General features: G+C 43.3%; 3 protein-coding genes across 5 annotated transcripts in view; 2 read left to right on the top strand and 1 right to left on the bottom strand.

Annotated features, from left to right (window-relative positions):
* Nucleotides 1-1,941, top strand: part of HDX (highly divergent homeobox) — a 58,817-nt gene extending 56,876 nt beyond the window's left edge. Inside the window, exon 11 of the mRNA XM_085319650.1 lies at nt 329-1,941. The gene's annotated coding sequence lies outside the window, so the exon portion shown is untranslated. The remainder of the gene's footprint in view (nt 1-328) is intronic.
* On the top strand, nt 431-6,402 carry LOC146587413 (uncharacterized). 2 transcript variants are annotated; one of them, XM_085319653.1, is made up of 5 exons: nt 431-495; nt 2,639-2,792; nt 2,940-2,997; nt 3,113-3,288; nt 3,471-6,402. In XM_085319653.1, exons 1-5 carry the CDS (start codon nt 471-473, stop codon nt 3,553-3,555), a joined length of 498 nt encoding a protein of 165 aa, XP_085175779.1. In that variant the 5' UTR covers nt 431-470; the 3' UTR covers nt 3,556-6,402. The 2 variants fall into 2 exon arrangements, with proteins under 2 accessions (XP_085175779.1, XP_085175778.1); XM_085319652.1 differs by lacking the exon at nt 431-495 and adding an exon at nt 1,935-2,259.
* Nucleotides 6,397-16,719, bottom strand: DNAAF6 (dynein axonemal assembly factor 6). Of its 2 annotated transcripts, none has more exons than XM_085319654.1 (7): nt 16,618-16,719; nt 15,352-15,469; nt 13,582-13,645; nt 12,168-12,279; nt 10,879-10,975; nt 9,994-10,079; nt 6,397-7,932 (listed from the first exon to the last, which is right to left on the bottom strand). In XM_085319654.1, exons 2-7 carry the CDS (start codon nt 15,454-15,456, stop codon nt 7,803-7,805), a joined length of 594 nt encoding a protein of 197 aa, XP_085175780.1. In that variant the 5' UTR covers nt 15,457-15,469; nt 16,618-16,719; the 3' UTR covers nt 6,397-7,802. The 2 variants fall into 2 exon arrangements, with proteins under 2 accessions (XP_085175780.1, XP_085175781.1); XM_085319655.1 differs by having other exon boundaries at nt 16,631-16,719.
* Between the last annotated feature and the right edge of the window lie 175 nt (nt 16,720-16,894).

Raw genomic sequence — 16,894 nt, 5'->3', positions numbered from 1 at the left:
AGCCTACTCACTGTTTTATTCATGGTGGTTTTGTTCACTGGGACACACCAATAGTGAGGCGCCCAGGATTCTTTTGGGTTAGTTTTGGTTAGTTGCACTGAATTTGCTATCATCATTTGTCAAGTGTGAGAATTTATTAGAGCTAAGGAATTTAACACGTGACAGATGCTAGACGACACTAACCAGTTAACACCAGACCGTCTACAAGTATAACAAAGTTGAAAAGTATACTAAAGAACTAAAATTAGAATACACACATCAGAGCTCTATGGTTAAGCCATAGATGCACAGTGCAATGACCATTCTCACCCTTTCCTTGTCCTTACAGGGACACCATCGCTCTGGTGTAGTTTCCACCAGATTGTTGTCGCCATGCTCAAGCTGTGCTGGGATGACTCAGGTTCTCCCTGGCAATTGCCCTCAAGGGCATCCCCACTGATGGGTGGGTTGTCCGGTCTGCAGGCCAACTGATGGTGAGTCTGAGTCCACACAGAGGTATGTGGCTTTCTTTTGTCCTTCCTGGGCTTAGTTCACTATCCATTCAAACAATGCCAGAATCTGGTTACAGAACAGCCTCAGCCTGTAATGGATACCAACCAGATGGTCAACAGAGAGCAGTATGCATGTTCAACAGATAACCCAGAGCAAAGTTCCACACTACCTAGATGCTTACAGTGCAAGTCTGCAGTGTCACTTCTTTGCTGTCTACATTTGCTCAGCACTCAGGGGTCACTGGAGCGCTACAGCAACTCCAAAGCGTGGTGACTGCAGCCATGGTGCACCTGGGGTTTCTTAACTCTCGGGGAGCACTGCAGAGCAAACCCTTCTCCTGTAGGCTGCACCATCCTGAGTCCCACACTTACCTGTGTGGTGCTAATCACTGCACCCACCTTGACGCTGTCAGACCCGTTTTTATTTTCAGAAGCTAGTAATTTCTGCTTGGTGTGCAGTGGCAGCTGCTTGGTCAGYACGTTGTATTGAGGAATGCCCACTGCTGTCAACATGCTGAAAGCAAAGCATGCTTATTTATAGTAACATGTAAACAACTGTTAAAATTAAGAATCCTAATCCTAGCAGCAAAAAGATTTATTTAGTCCATTGATGAAAATTTGGTATCCAGGATGTCTGCCAGTTCCATGCATTGTGAAATCCTGAGACAACATCTGGGAAGATAAGAGGTTGGTCCTCCCCAAAGGGCATGCAAAACTTTAGTGAGGTCGGCTATATGGTATACATCAGTAGTAATTTGTTGGAAATGATTAACATAAAAGCAGCAACTTTCATTAAATAAAGCACACACTCCTCCTTGAGAGGCTAGCAAATAATCAAATGCGAAATGATTTTGTATAGCAATTTTGCCAATATTATGGACATGTTGATTTTAAGTGTTAAGGCATCGGCAGTTCTGTTTTCTATCACTTCCAAGGTTACAGAGATTCACTATTGCTTTTTCTAGATCAGCTGCTCCTCGTCAGGATTGGCAACTGCTACGTGGCTGGTATAGCAGCATATGGGACCACAACCCATATGCTATTTCCAGTTGGAGTACAAGGATAATACTAATATAGTTGATAGCAGGGATCATGGGAACCTGAAAATGAATTTTGGAATGGGGGTTTTGCTGCCATGCTGACCAYGGTGTCAGCTCGAGAAGCAAGGGGAGGGTCACCACTGCCTCCATTCCTTTGCAGAAAGGARAACATTCGCCTGCCACGGGGTAAAGAGGAGGCGTTCCCATCCAAACGCTCCCTGACGCGGGCTGGTTTTTTACTGTGGTGGTTGTTTTATTGCGGGGAAACGCGCAGAGCCAAACAGTCTGCTAGCCGGGCTCCGCGCGTCCGCCCCGGTTTGGGTCGGGCCCTGCGGAGGCTCGTCTGCACGGCCCGCCCGGCTCCGAGAGAGACCTGCTCCCCACCGAGGGGCGCGCAGGAGAAGCGCACGCTAGAGCGAGCMGCGGGGGGCTCCGAGACCACCCTGGCCCAGGGCGGCCCCGAAGGCGCCCGCAGGCCGCGCGCGCGCTCGGCCGCCCATTGTGAGGAGCTCACGACACCTCCAGGAGGTCTCTGCGCCCGCCAGCGATGTCACAGCGCCGCGAGGGCGGCCAAGGCCCCCGCTGCCGGGCGGCCTCATTTGTGCACACAGCTTCGGGAGCACCAGCAGACATGGCTGGCTGCTCTGCCTTCGTGTGCCTTCTCCTGTGTACTCTTGTACACGGGTTCCCCATACCTGAAGGAAGAGAGGCTTCAGCATCGCCTGAAGGTACCTATGCCAACATAACACCAAGACTCTCCAAGACTAACATTTTCTAAGGGTGAATTTCCAGGGGGAAGGCAGCTTCCACTGGCTCCTGCTTCCCTTCATCCCAGTGCAGGAAGGAGGGGGCAGGAGAGGAGGAGCGACTCCACCAAGAAAAACAGAGGGTGGAAGGGAAGAACGGGCATGCTTTCTCAACGCACAGCACTGAACTCGTACACCACACAGCACCCCGCACGTGCTGGGACACCGCGTCCCCACAGCCGTGATACGTGTGATGCTGTGCTCGGCTCTTCACGCTTCAGCCTTCCTCCTCCTCCTCCTCCCTTTGATCTACTGCAGCATGCACCTTTAATATAAACTCTCTCTGTTCCTTTTTCTGCAGCAATCTTTCTGAATGGTTTTGAAGAAGACGACCCTGGCATTCTGACTCGTGGTCCACTCATCATTATAACAAACACCTTGATGCTCATTGTTGTTGTGGTCGTCTTCAGATTCTGCATTTGGATTTGCTTCCAACTCAAGGACAGCAAAGAAATGTAATGTTTAAAATTCACATCCCTTACAAAGGGATAAGTTAGAAAGCAGCTCCCAGTGTGGGCAGGTCCCCAGCAYMTACCTAAAGTTAACACATTATGATTCTGCCTTTCAAAASGACAAGTAAAACCTCTCTGTACAATTCCTAGGTCTCCAGAGGATGATGCYGAGACATTTKCTCGCCAGAACCTTTGCCATTKCGGAGGGGTGAGTCCTGTCCTGCCTCCAGGACYAAAAGCTCCRTCCAAGCAAGTCCCTTCAAACCTCCCCCTCTTCAAACTCGCACCAGCACAAAGCTCATCCGCTGGTGTGTGATTCCCAGCTCCACAGGACTGTGCAGTGTTCGTGCTCCAGGTGCACTTCTCCAAGCGCAGCGAGCATAGAGATCGGGAGCATCRGGGATGACGAGGATGAAAACCTCTACAGCAGCGTTATTCTTTCATCCCTGCCTCCTCCACTGCCCACAGATGAGCTCAGCAGAAGCTCTTCTGTTGACAGGTAGCCACCACCACAAAGGCAGAAGACACTTTGTCAGGCTATWCTGCACCCCTTTCAAGGGCAGCGTGGCTTTGGGGGCTTCTTTGKGGGSTTARRGRCATRTTCTCCYRCTCCCTTTCCTCTGGGGCTGGCCARTAGGCCCTTYGGAAAGCTACTGCACATCACCACTGCTTCCATTTCAGTGCCGCAATGCAGGAGGAGAACACTGCAAACGCAGGTGYACCTGGCATGGACGGAGCTGGAGCAGACACCAGCGACGAGGCCTGAGCGGGCGGCCRGCCGGGCTGGGCACCCCGACGCTGGGTGAGACGGGGGCATGTGATGGGAAATGGGCATCGGGCCCACTGAGGCACAGCAAGAGCAACACCAAGGCTCCTAAGAGCGTCAGCCAGAGCCCAGCAGAGCCCCGGCCCGTTTGCCCACAGACCCACCTACTCACATGCCCGTGACTCTGCTGCCCGACACCAAGAGTCTGCTGCCGCTGTCCAGCCCCAGCGCCTGCTCCCGCACGCGCCCGCACAGTCCCGACACCAGGGCACGGACCGTGCCATCCCTCCGCACACCTGCTGCGCTGCCCTGCTCCGTCCTGGCTGGCGCCATCGCCACCCTCGGCCGCCTGCACCGGGAGGCAACTGGGCAATAAAGATCAAGCAGAGGCCGAGCTCACGCGCCGCCCGAGTGGTGTTTCCTGAGAGCAGCTCTCGGCGGGTSATCCCTGCCGCCCGCAGCCCCCGGGGCGCAGAGCCCCTCGGCTCTCACGCTCGCACATCGACGCGGCGGACCCCATGGCGTGGGCTGGCATCGCCCCTGTGCAAGAAGGAGCRCTCTTCTCTTTTAAACTATGTACATATCTTATTAGTAATAAAGCCAATGAGGCTGGAAACCAGCACTGGAATCAGTGAAATATGGCAAGAGATTTTGGTATCATTGAATAGGCATATGGAAGCAATCATTTCCTTGCACAGAAGAAATCTTCATAGAAATCAGTATTATTATCATCTTACATATTCAAGATTTAGTCTCTAAATGCACTTGCATGGTTAGATGGATAGGATTTAGAAGGGAAGGTTGAAGAAATTGAATTGAGACAAACTGAAAAGTAATTTCCAAATAAAGGATATATAGCTGACATGAAGTATTCAGTAACAGATTTGGAGGTGCTCTGAAACTGGATGTTTTGGGGAAAAGAAAATCYGAACTGTGATGAGCTGTGTTGCTGAACTGCCACCTGGTGGCAAAGAATTCACAATACAGAATTGAAAAAAATAATTGCCTTAAAAACATTCTCACATTTTTTATATATTAGAATGTGCAACGATTTTTAATTAAATACTTAATGTTTAAACTCAGGAATKAGATGTTTGGAAATCAGGACACTGAGATTAGACTGAATGCTCAATCTTAACTCTGCCCTTTTATTTACGCATGAAAATTGTAGCTTACAGTAGTAAGTGCGCATGTGTATTTGTGTGCACACGTATGCATGTGCACCTGTAGAGGTACAAAGAGAAGAAGGTCTAATATGACTGGAGTTCTGTGTCCTTARTAGTATTTTCAGATCTGGCATTGCTTTCAAGTTTTGGTAAGATCATCCATTGAAATCAAACTATTTTTGTGATTTTTATTATTATTCTCCTGTAACTTATGAGGTTAGTAAATTGAGGGGGAGGGGCAAGGGGCGATTCAAATCCAGTGCAATTTTATCATGTTAAAGTATCAGGAGAGCTTTGTCTGTGAACTCATTTCATCTGCCGATTTCACAGTGAAATGTTTGTGTRTTGTTTAGGGGAACAGGGTAAAAGAGAAAGGAAGTAAAGGAGATGAAACACTCAGACGAATACTTATACATTGAATATTCTGAAACTTTTGGATTTGTTGGGCACTGAAAATTAGATCAAAATAGGCAAACATTTCACTTATAGCAAGAGGATGTTTTCCTGAAACTTGCACAGGAGTTTCCGTCATGTGAATGACCCCTTGGACAGAGGTTTAACTGTTGAGGTGATGTTGTGAAACAATTTGCAGACTGGGTTTTGATTACTGTATGTTGGAGCAGTATCTGAAAGAGCCTGCCTATTATTCAAAGCTCACTTTTATTCAACTTTTGGTCTTCCTTCTGGGKTTTTTTTCTGGGCTACTGACATTGGAGATTGCAACTCTCCTGCCTTGATTAATTCAGCCCTGCTGGCCAGGTCTACTGGGGAGACTTATGTGTAACATTTTCCTTTTTGTTTAGTTTACTTTGGGGRAAAAAATGCTGTAGTAGAAATAGTGTCAAAATGATCCTAAGATAGCTATGCCTCCAAGGTTAATTTGATATTTCTCTTCACAGAAACCAGTACTTTAAAACAACTGAATCAGCTGTACTTAAACTTTTTTTTTTTTTTTTTTTTTTTTTTTTTTTTTTTTGGTTAGGTGCTGTGTAGAAGTAATAACTAAAAAGAATTTTCTGAACAATATCTAAAGAGTCTCAATATTTAGTTTTTTGCTAAACCACTAGAGAACAAGTATGTGTATGTGTTAGGTAAACAAAACTTTCTAGATATACTCAAACCTGAAGAAAACATTGCCAGAAATTAAATGAAGTGTCCAGGGACTTGCAATGTGATACTGAGTCTTTCAGCTCCTGTATTCTTTTCTGCCTGACCATTGTGTTTCTACAGTAAGTGTCTGTAAAAGAAATAGAATCAAAAAGAAGGGATAATGGATAATATTGTCTGCAGTCATCTGAGGGCTCCTGCTGAGATCAATAAAAAGGAGAGGAGCCAATGCTAATGAAAAAGAAGATTTGAAGAACTACCATAAATGCTGGCCTCAGTCAAAGGGATTTTTGCAACTAGGAGAAAAACTGGTTTAAGGTGACCATGGAATTGTTCTGGAAACAGGCAATAGTCTGTAGTCATGATACCAAATACTGCTTAGGAATGGTAAAGAACCTCCTTGAACCCTCTTTTCTTGTTCTATCTTCAGTGCCCTGTGGGAATGAAGGGCACAACTGGACAAGAGGTGCTGCTGCTGGTAACCTACTGCACAAATATGTTTTGTGTCCTGAGGAGTTAAGAACAGTGGTGCAATGACCACTGTTCAAGTTTCAGTTACATTTTGAAAAAAAATATATATATATATATATTTATATATATCCTGCTTGACCTGGAAGACTTGAGGAGGATATGATGTACAGCTCAGGCTGAGGCCACAGCAAGTCTCTCTTCTGTGTGTTTGTGTTCTCTCTCTCCTCCTGGGATTTTTGTGTGTGAAGGAATTTGGCCTAGTCTTCGGTGTTTAAAATAAGAATGATCTAGTCTTTGGTAGATGTATCAGAAAAATCTTCAAAGTAAAAATAAAACTACTTTGTAGACAAGATCTGCAAAGACATCTGGTCCCTTCTTGCTTCACTTTAGGCCTGACTTAACTCTAGGCCTGGCTCAAGCTGTCTGCAAAAGCAACTGGTCTTTTTCTGTCTTCATTTTTATTGGCACTGACAGATTTTATCAAAAGGCCTCAAGATTTTGGATAAGCGTACTTAATCCATCAAAGTACAAACCCTGCTTGTCCTTTCTACTTTGATCATTGGGCAGATATCTATTTGCTTCCTGTATGATTGACAAAATGTTAAATAACTGTATTAGCCCAGCAGCTGGTTAAAAGAGGAACATTGCCCTTACCCACTGTGTAGATTAGACTTGAAGGCCATAGAAAAGCTTCTGCCATGCTTCAGTCCTTTAAGAAAATGATGCTTTGTTATTCCAAGTTTCTCTTATCTCACTTCTAGAAAGTCTCTCAGAACATAATGCAGAGAAGGCAGAGTTGAAGCTAACTGGAACAGTTCATCAGAACACACACTTTTATTAATTAAAAAAGATCAAAAGAATAGCTGGAGGGATAGTAGGTGAACAGATGACACTGAACTAAACATTGGCAAAAATTGTTCAAAAGAGCCGAGCTGTTCAACAGTCTAACTATAGCACGGTATCTTCATCTGCTAGTGTAAAGAAGCCTCAGATGTGGAATTGGACCTCTGAAAAGCTTAGAGTTCCTCACCTAGGAATAGCTAAAAGTGAGTTCTGAACTGGCCTTCTTCTCAGCTTCTCTAATAGGAGGCCAAGTAGGAATATTATCATTTGCAATCTGGCAATAGTAACTAAGAAAGAGAGTCATGGGCCAGAGCCTCATTGTGCTACTTAYCAGCCACAACCACAGAAAGACTTCTCCTGGCTTACAGAATTTGTGATCTCAGATTGCTTAATTCCTGGGCCTGTATCAGAGTGAAGGAAGCAGAATGTTAACCAGAGCACTGCAAGAGCTGCACARCTCCAGCTTACAGATTCTATGAGTATTTTAAATACATCTTTTCCATCTTATTTTGTTCCGCCTAACTCATTTAATTTCTCCGGGGACTTCTCCCTTGGACTGTTCAAGGGGAACAATCTATTATTTGATGACCAGTTAGTTCTTGAGAAGACTTCAAATGTGCAGGGATCACTTTTTGAAAATTTTCCCCACTTCTTTATCYGTCAGGCAAAATTGATGAAGTCAAACTCCCTTGTCATCCTCAAGGTGACTTCCAAGATCTCCTCTTCGGAGAGGAAATGAGCTTTTCCATTCTTGCTGTTCACAGGGTGGGGGAGGTGCAGCAACAGCTTCCTATAAAACAGGACACAGTSGATTTAGATGCCTCAGACTGGGTGAGTAACTGAGACAGGACTGCAACTTACTCTAGCAGTTCAACTATCAGAGTATATCAAGGAACATTAATTTAGCATAATCTCTTAGTTATGACAGATTGTGGGGCACCGGCAATACCCACTGCTCACTAATACTGGCCCTGAAATATTTCCAACACTACTCTTTTCTTTCTCTTGGCTGTGGCTATGCCAACAATTTCCAGTGATGGATTGTGGGTTCTCTCCACAGTTTTTGCTTCTGCATAGTGCTGCATTGTAAATACAGAGAAAGGAGGAGCTGCATTCATAATGCTATATTGGTGGTTAAAAAAAAAAAAAACTAAAAAGCCTAAGGCCTGAACACGTCTTTAGGAGCTTGTCTTCCCTAGTAAAAAGAAATAACTGGTACAGCCTAATTAGAGCTTTTATCCAGTCCAGTTAGCCAAAAGGCATGTCTACACTACAAAGTAAAGTGTACATATGAGAGTGGACTTAGGATTATAAAGTCCCTGTGCTTTTTTTTTAACCTATGCTGGAGATCAATTCAGTGATCTCCTACTTGTAGCTGAGGCATCCAACCTACAGAGGAAGGCTGGAGCTTGGACTCAGGAGATACCCCGCTGTCCCTTGCTACTGTAAGCAGAAAGCTCTTCATGGAATGGCTGGTAAGCCTTCTGGATCAACCTGATAATTAATGAGAGCTCAAGTTCACTTGCTCATGCAAAAAGTCTGGCCTCTTTTCTCTCTTATCCCAGAGCTTTTATGTTAACAAAATGAACCATGGGCCAGTCTGGGACCTGTACTCTATTGACAGTGCAAATAAAACCAAGAAGACTTGAGATTCAAGACCTACCCAGCCAAACACTATAAAGCCCTGCAAGACAGCACAGCAGCATAGATGGGGGTGATTTTAAATTGGGTTTAAAGTCATGCTGATTCTTTTTCATAGATCTTTTCTGCTCTGTGTCATAGGAACTATGGCTGAAAGGAAGGGGTACAATCATAGCACCTTTCTACCGTGCATTCTGAAAGGAGCCAACTGGCATAATTTGGAAGTCCTCAAAATCAGACTGGCTTAGAATCAGCCTCAGGACCACAGATTTGGAAACAGTTCCTTTGAGCCCCTCTTACATAGCTGGGAGAGCACAGTGTTTTTTGGTACATAGAACTTGAAATCTTATTCTTTTATACTGACAGTATTTGCACTTACATTTCTGAAATGAGTACTGGCTCAGGCTGTACCCAATCATCTATTAGATTTACAGCAAACATTTTATTTGCTAGGCTTGTGACTTGAGGCAGCTAGATACTAAGACAATAACGGCAGAGCTGAGTCACCGCAATGTAGGATTGCAAAACAAAAGGGATGATGAGGTTTTCCTACATCTGCAGTACTGCATCAAGCTGTCTTTTGCTAACTCTGGGTTCTGCAAGTGATTATTAGCTATTCCACACTGTGAGAAATATGAATGAAGATTGTGAGAATCCCAGGAAGTTTTAGAGTATGTCAGTCAGTTTTTAGCTGTCTTTGTTGTATTTATGAAGCAGCCATACAAAAAGCAAGAACTCAAGGGAAATCTCTTTAGGACAACCTTGTAATAACTCCATTCCCTCTGTATATAACCAGGCATGGATGCAATTCCACACTCAATTTCCAAAACTGTACCTGCACATTTTTGTTTATCTTCATTTCTGCACATGTATAATTAGCATTTATAAACCAAATTCCCAGGTAGTCCTTCAACACTGCAGTCAAATTGTCACAAACATTTTGGGCCCTTAAAGGCTTGCTGCTTCAGTAGCTGAAAACTGTTTTAAGGCTATTCTTGCTAGACCAGTAACAGCGGTTTTAACCTTAGCACACTACAAGCCTAAAAATGGACTAYAATACTTTTTTGTCTTTATTTATTTCTCCTATGCAATTAATAATTCCCGCTGCATCTTTACCTTTGCTTTCCACATGGTATTTTATTGAAGGCTTGGCTAAACTCCTACTGAAACACRATATTAACTGTACCTCTATCAATTCTTATTCTCTTACTTTTGGGGAGTTCGAAGGTCAAGAACCTTGTCCTGGATATCTAAAGTCATGTCTGAGAACTTTGTCTCTGGCAGTTTGATTTTAATCTGAAATAACAAGCAGAGGTAAAACTGTGATTGTGCAACTCTATAAACCATGAAAGATCTCTTATCTTCAYGATCATTTTGATGATGGTGTCAGAGCAACATTCTGCACAGGCAATCTAAATYAGAGAAAATATGAGAAAGTGATAATCATTGCTCTGTTACATATTGATAGCTTGTTTTCTACAAAATCTTGAGCTGATAATATACTCGACAAGTATTCTACATCCACCAAAAGCCCCTGGGTTTATTCTAAGGACAACTTGCTTCAGCTAAAAAAATCATACARCAGGTATATCTCCTGAACTTCAGAAAGCAGCGAAGTCCCTGATCATATAATACATTGGACTGGATCTGATACCTTTAAAGGCTGCCACAGTACTGTTGTACTCTGCTAACTCACATATTCTGTAACAGGTGCAGGCAGAGGGAAACAGTCTCTTCCTTCCTAGCCCCCTACTTTCCCCCCAAAAAATGTATCTAAGATGAGACATCATGTTGGAGCTACTTTCATTTCCCTCGTGTCTGTATGTAGTATACATTTGCATTGATTCTTTCTCAAAACTTTGAGTACAGTGTCCTTGAGGARGTACACGAGTTCCTTAGATTAGCAAGGGTAAATATCATCTACAAGTGTGGTGAAAAATACAAGAAAATCCCATAGGGCCCAAAAGCTGCAATATAGCTTGATGTTTATGTTCTGTTTCTTAAGGAGAGGGCAAGATTGAAAAAAGGAGGCTGCAAGGAAAGGCTGCAGAGAAGGGATGAGAGAGAAGGGATGGGAGATCCAGGCTCAGCATACCACCATGTCTTCACAGCAGGCTGTGGAAGGGTCTTTCCTGCTCATCCCTAAGAAGATGTCCTCTGTTCCCACCCGCTGTTTGAATAAAATCTCATACCTGAGAGACAGAGAGAGAGAAAATTATTTGTCTCACACCACACTGCAGAAGGGACAGGAGACTAAAGGAGGCTGTATTTCTCAAAGGACAGACTGTAAACCTTTGTATCAGTGTGCCTGTCTCTCTCCTCCTTGCCAGTCTCCCTTCAAGCCTTCAATCCATCTGCATGAGATTTTTTTTTTCAGAGCCACAAATGATACAGTTGACTGGAAGACATGTAGAACATTCACATCACCTTCGAAGGTATTCACTTCACTTTCTCTGCCTCACTAACCAGCCTTTGCAGGACCAGGGAGCAGAGAAAGCATCCTCAGTGAATAAGATACTTAACTAGTCAACCAACACAGTATCTTGGGAAAAGGATACTGCCACATAATTACCCCTCTGACTCTATTCTGTTGTGTCATTCATCATACTTTTGGAGCATGAGAATAACACTGTTTTCTTGTTTAATTTTAATTATTTTGATTTTTCTCCCCTCCAAATCAAATGTCTAATCTGAATGCTACAAAATCTAGAATCATGTTTTCTTGCTCTTGAGATTTAATGAATGAGGAAATACAATTAAATACTGTATTTAGAAYATACATTACTTCTGGTAAATTCAGCAAAATAAATKGAGTCATTCTCTGTACTATTGGAAAAAGTGGATGACAAGAGTCTTCTTCACATCTCCAGTGGTCATGTGCATATGTAACAATTCCTCTCAGCCAATAAGCAATCTGTCCAACAGCTCTGATTGCACCTCTCAACCATCTGTTTTTCTTTTAGGCTTCCAATTATTAATGAATTAATCCGATGAACTCTTCTCATCTGCGTAATGCAGTACATGATCACTTAAGGCATGCCAGTCTTTCCCCAGCAGGGAGGAGAAGAGTCAAGGAAAACGACATTAGAAAAACATTCATTGTGGCCATGACACAAATAGAAAGCATGTTCTGTACCTCACAGGTGATAAGTTTCAAATAAGAACAAATGTACAACAGTATGCAGAGATACAGCTGAATGCCAAATCCCCCTTCACTTGTTGCTTCTTTAAAGGCAATAATCAGTAATCATTCCTTTGTCCTTCCATGATACAAGCTTTTCAGGTGGCAGTATTTTACTCAAAAAAATTGTAGATGCTATTTAATGCATTTCCATCAAAGCTGTGTAAAACCAATGTAGGCAGTCTCAGCTTGCTTACACTTACTCTGGCTGTTCCCTAGGATCCCAGGTATCATCAAATTCTGATCCTTCTGGGACCTCCTCTGTACTCCAAATAGTTTTACTATTTTCAGATTTCACTTGAAAAGTACCTGTAACTGGTGATAAAAAAGAAATTGCACTATCATACTTTAGAATGTCTGTTTTTTTTTYCTAGATTTGCTAAAAATACATGTTTTTCTAGGCTATTAATATGATGTATTTTTTTGATATAAAGATTTTCTAACAATTGTGATCTCCTTCGCCTGSATACCATATGAATGACAATTGGCAAACAGAGGATATTTTCACTTCTGTTCCCTTAAATCTCCTTTACTCAAACTCTGTGTAAAGTAAATCCTGCTTTCAGGCATAAAATATAGCCTACATGGAAAAATGTATTTTTTATTCATTTAGTGAGCCTTCAACTTGAAGGATTTTATAGTCAGACCTCTGATTATTTTKGGATTCCCAAGCAAAAACAGTATATTTTGTTATATTTGCTACAGTTTGTTACACCCATCCTGGTTCTTTTTGACCTTTCTTATGGCTCATAACTAAACTGCCCAATATGTGATGGTATTAGCTCCAGGAAGAAGATTATATCAACTTTGCTAAGACTGTACTTGGGTTCCTTTCTTTCCTGAATACAGTCCAAGGTGCTGAAACAAATTTATGAACCCTCAAGGTTTTGGTTCTTGTTGTTTGAAAGTCTGTCTTTCTATATGCTGCCAGGACATCTGGATTCAGATAAAGCACCTTAATTGCCCTGGATTTCCTGGCAAAGAAATAGGTGTAGTAAGAAGGAAAACTAAAATACACTTTTTTTCTTTGGCTGTCAGATTTTAGCATGTTGAAGGCAGTGCTGAATAAAGCTTATTTTTCTTCCAGTGTTTTGTATAAATATGTTTGTGAGACTTTTGGAGAGAATATGGTATGTCTGTTTCATGGTGCACTTTGTAGCTTTTCATCCTCCTGAGAAGGATGGACTCAGTTTCATATAGTTTATTCTGCAAAGACCCTTTCAGATGAGTATTTAAAAGTCCATCTCCTTGTCTGCTCTAAGGGAGCATTAACAAGTCAATGGCTGTTCTTAAACAGAGYTTTTCTTTGCTTAGTTATGATTCCTCTCAGCCCATGAACAGGCCATATTCCACACCTTGTTTATCTTCTCCCCTTGAGATTTCTACATTCTGAAGCTACCCTTTTTGCTGCCCTTCATATATGTGTTTCAGTTTTCAGGAAAAGAAGTAATTCACAATGTAATTGTAAAAACAGTAGTACTATTTCCCTCTCAACTCAAAGGCCAGTGACCACTCAATTCTCAAAGCAAGCTGTGTCAGTAGTAACTCTTAGTACAGCTGTTTTATTTTGCTAACGTGTGATTGAATGGTAAACTGTATACAAACAACTCTTCTTACCAGTGGTCTCTTTCTTTACCGGTCCAATATTACCAGGAGCCATGCTGCTAGCAGAACAGTGTGGCTGCAAAAAAAGCCAAATGAAACTCTAATTGTCACAGAGCCCAGATCAATAACAATAACATCCAATAACAATAACATCCAGGGTCAATCAAATCAGTGACAGGATCCAGAAATAGTCTCAGCTTCATGACTGAACMATTGAACATGCTCTCTTCCTCACTCTCACTTAGCAGAGTGATCTTGACACACTGGGTTTAAACAGAACTCAGAAGTACAATCTTATAAGCAGATGCAACATTTTTTGAGTATTAGTTTCCAGGTATTTTGACAAAACAGTCTTGCTTTGCCTGCCATGAAAATATTGCAACAAATCAGGGATGCTACATGCAAATATCATCACAGCATTTGGATTCCTTTTAATGCTACAGATCATATGAGGCAACAACATTTTCCTCTAATTGTGAATCAATTTAGTGCTAATAGGCCGATGTGAAGCATTTCTATATATATATAAAGACTCCTTGGCTTGATAAAAATGCGCCATATGCACAGAACATTCAATTAAATCAAAATGAAGATTTCAAATTACCCAGAAGATTGACTCAGACTTAATTGACATCACTTGTGGCAATTTTTCATTTCTGTCTCTGAAGTGTTATTCATTTTATTAACAACATGTAAACAAGTTCTTTTAAGATTGGGATGTTTACTGCAAAGATGTGCGTCAATAATACTAGCTTTAAAAGCAAATATGAAAGAGCTGAAGGGTAGCTAGAATATGAAGGACCACATCTACTGAAAGGAAATCTCAAGGGAAATTCACCCTCTTTGTCCCAAGTTTTTATTACTACTGCTACTATTAGGGCACATCTGCTGGTTGAGCCAGCTGGCTCTTCTTTTGAGGAGTGATGTTAGGGAGGATAACTGAGATATGTGCTATTTTTGTTATCCAGGTCATAAAAGGACTCCTTCAAATCCTCAAAGACTTTTCAAGAGTTTTAAACATTCCTTGAAGCCTTGTACACTGTGATTGTTGGCACCTGTGGTCCTCATGAGCATAATAGACACARATATTTCTCCCCAGCACACATGCATTCCTAGATAAAATCAGTAGTGGTATATTGTGGAAACAAAGGACATTTTCTAGATGCTGTGAATTTCATCTAGTCCTGAGATGAATTGATATAAAAGAATGGAAAGATATTTCTCTCACTAATCATTCAGATTGTTCATCTTAGAATAATTACTCACCCTCCTCTATTTTACCATCTCTATTGTACTTCAGTGATCAATCACCTCTATGGTTCTTCAATGCCTGACATGCAAAATTAATACATTCAGTTGCCTCTGGATATTTTAGTCTTTACTCAGAAGTTAAGCAGCAATTTTTTTCTTCATTTGAAGTCCTTTATATCAAGTTGTAATTTGCCTTCATCCCTGGCAGACTTCAGGGAAAAATAGGGGAAATAGTCTGAAGTATCTAAGTATCTAACACTCAACTACCTGTTGTTATTTCCTTTAATAGATCTTCTTCCTATTCTGTGGTCACAGTCTCTCCTTCCATTCCTAGAGCATCTTCCTTATTTTCTCCCTCAGGGTCTTCTTATCCTAAAAATATCTTAAAAACCTAGCTGTTTCAGTCAGTCCAAAACTTTGTAAGGCTTTCTTTACTCACACTAGGAAAAGCCAAATTTGCTTCTTCTTAGTTAATAAGGTGAGACTATGTACAACATGTAGAAAAAGCAGCATTTCTTGCAGAAGACTCACCCCATAGTCATCATCATCATCATCACCACCACCTTCTTGAGCCTCACTAAGTAGCTTGGCAAGGGACTGCAGAGAAGAGACTGAGGAAATACTATCTATATCCATATCTACTTCTTACCTGTGTGGAAAAAACAAGGGACAGATGAAGAAAGAACAGCCCTTTTCTATATTGTCCTTCCTTAAATGAAAAAAAAAAAAAGTGATATTCTAGAAGGATAAAATTTGTCCAAAAACTTACATGAGATGCCAACACATGTACAGAATATAATCAATTTTCCCTTACCCATAACAAGGTTATTGACTCTTTTGCTCCATAAGCATTTGTTGTGGAGACAGTACAAGTCTAATAGTGCTTATTAGCTCTGAAACAGCCTCATGCAAATATGGATTTTCTGCTGCTATGGCCAAGTGAGGGCAGCAGAATTTCTTGTTTTGAGTTTTGCTTTGGAACTCTGGACTATATCTCCCCGAGGAGCCAGGCAAAGGTCTCCACACCAGGTTCTCTGGCCTCGTTGTTCCAGGGAGGCTTAGGAGAGGCCCAGCTGATTTGGAGAGGTCCAAGCTGATTTGGAGAGGTCCAAGCTGATTTGGGACTTTGTGCAATGCCGCAGGCAAGCTGGCTCGTCTTCCAACAAGCTAAAGCACAGGCATGTGAGGTGCAGAGAGATCTAAACTGTTCCCACAGAAACCAGCTTCGGTGTGTAACCAGTAATATGTATTATCTAGAATTTTCTTCCTCCTTTTGCCCAAGTTCTCTCTACCCAGGAATAGAGATTGCACTTAATAATTAACTCAGCAAATTTACATATAACCGTACAGCCTCATTCATGTAGCATCTTAAAGTCTTTAAAGCACACCGTTTTTATCCTGACCAAACAGCTCTGAGGTTGGGAAATCTGATCACGCCCACTGTACAGAGCACTGAAGCCACCAAATAACCTGCTGCAAAACACAAAACCCAGCGGTGGGCCCGGAGGGGGAACCCGGAGCCGGGAGAGAAAGGGAGGGGGAGCGAGGCAAGGAGAGCTCTGCCCACGCGCCGCGGGGAGCTGCTAGCAGGCCGGGGTCGAACGCCCCCGCGGCAGCGTCCAGCCCGTGCAGCCTCCGGCCTCCTCGGGACTTCCTGGAAGCGCTCGCGGGCTGGACGGCTCTGCATCGGCAGGGGCGGCGGAGCGGCCAGCTGCGCGCCGCGCCGCCCCGCAGACCCGCGCCGCGCCGCAGGCAGCCGCCTCAGCGGGCCCACGCGCGACCCGGACCCGACAGTACCGTCGCCTCCAACCGCCGCCTCCAACCGCCGCCGGCATCTGCTGCGTCCCCCGTTGCCGCAGTAACGAAGAACCCGCCACCCCGCCTCGCCCCGCGAGCCAATCCGGCGCGGCCGCCGATGAGCGGCGGCGAGAAGAGCCAGTAGTTTTTAAAGGCCTGAGAAGCTGGTCGGCGATTGGGCGGCAGAGGCGAGGGGCGGGCAGGGAGCGGCGCGTCACGCGCTGTCGGCCGGAAGGCTGCGTAACTGGCGTCATCAGCGGGCGCGGGCGGCGCGCGG

The sequence above is a fragment of the Rhea americana genome, unplaced genomic scaffold (genome assembly GCF_003343005.1).
Source record: "Rhea americana isolate MKP2758 unplaced genomic scaffold, rheAme1 scaffold_6, whole genome shotgun sequence".
Classification (NCBI taxonomy): domain Eukaryota; kingdom Metazoa; phylum Chordata; class Aves; order Rheiformes; family Rheidae; genus Rhea; species Rhea americana.
This window is presented reverse-complemented; position numbering and strand designations above follow the sequence as displayed.

Coding starts and splice junctions, on each gene's coding strand:
- DNAAF6 (XM_085319654.1), bottom strand. CDS start 15,456: ATGGATATAGATAGTATTTCCTCAGTCTCTTCTCTGCAGTCCCTTGCC. Junction 12,280..13,581: donor GGTAAAGAAAGAGACCACTG/GTAAGAAGAGTT, acceptor TTTTATCACCAG/TTACAGGTACTTTTCAAGTG. Junction 7,933..9,993: donor GACCTTCGAACTCCCCAAAA/GTAAGAGAATAA, acceptor CCTGTTTTATAG/GAAGCTGTTGCTGCACCTCC.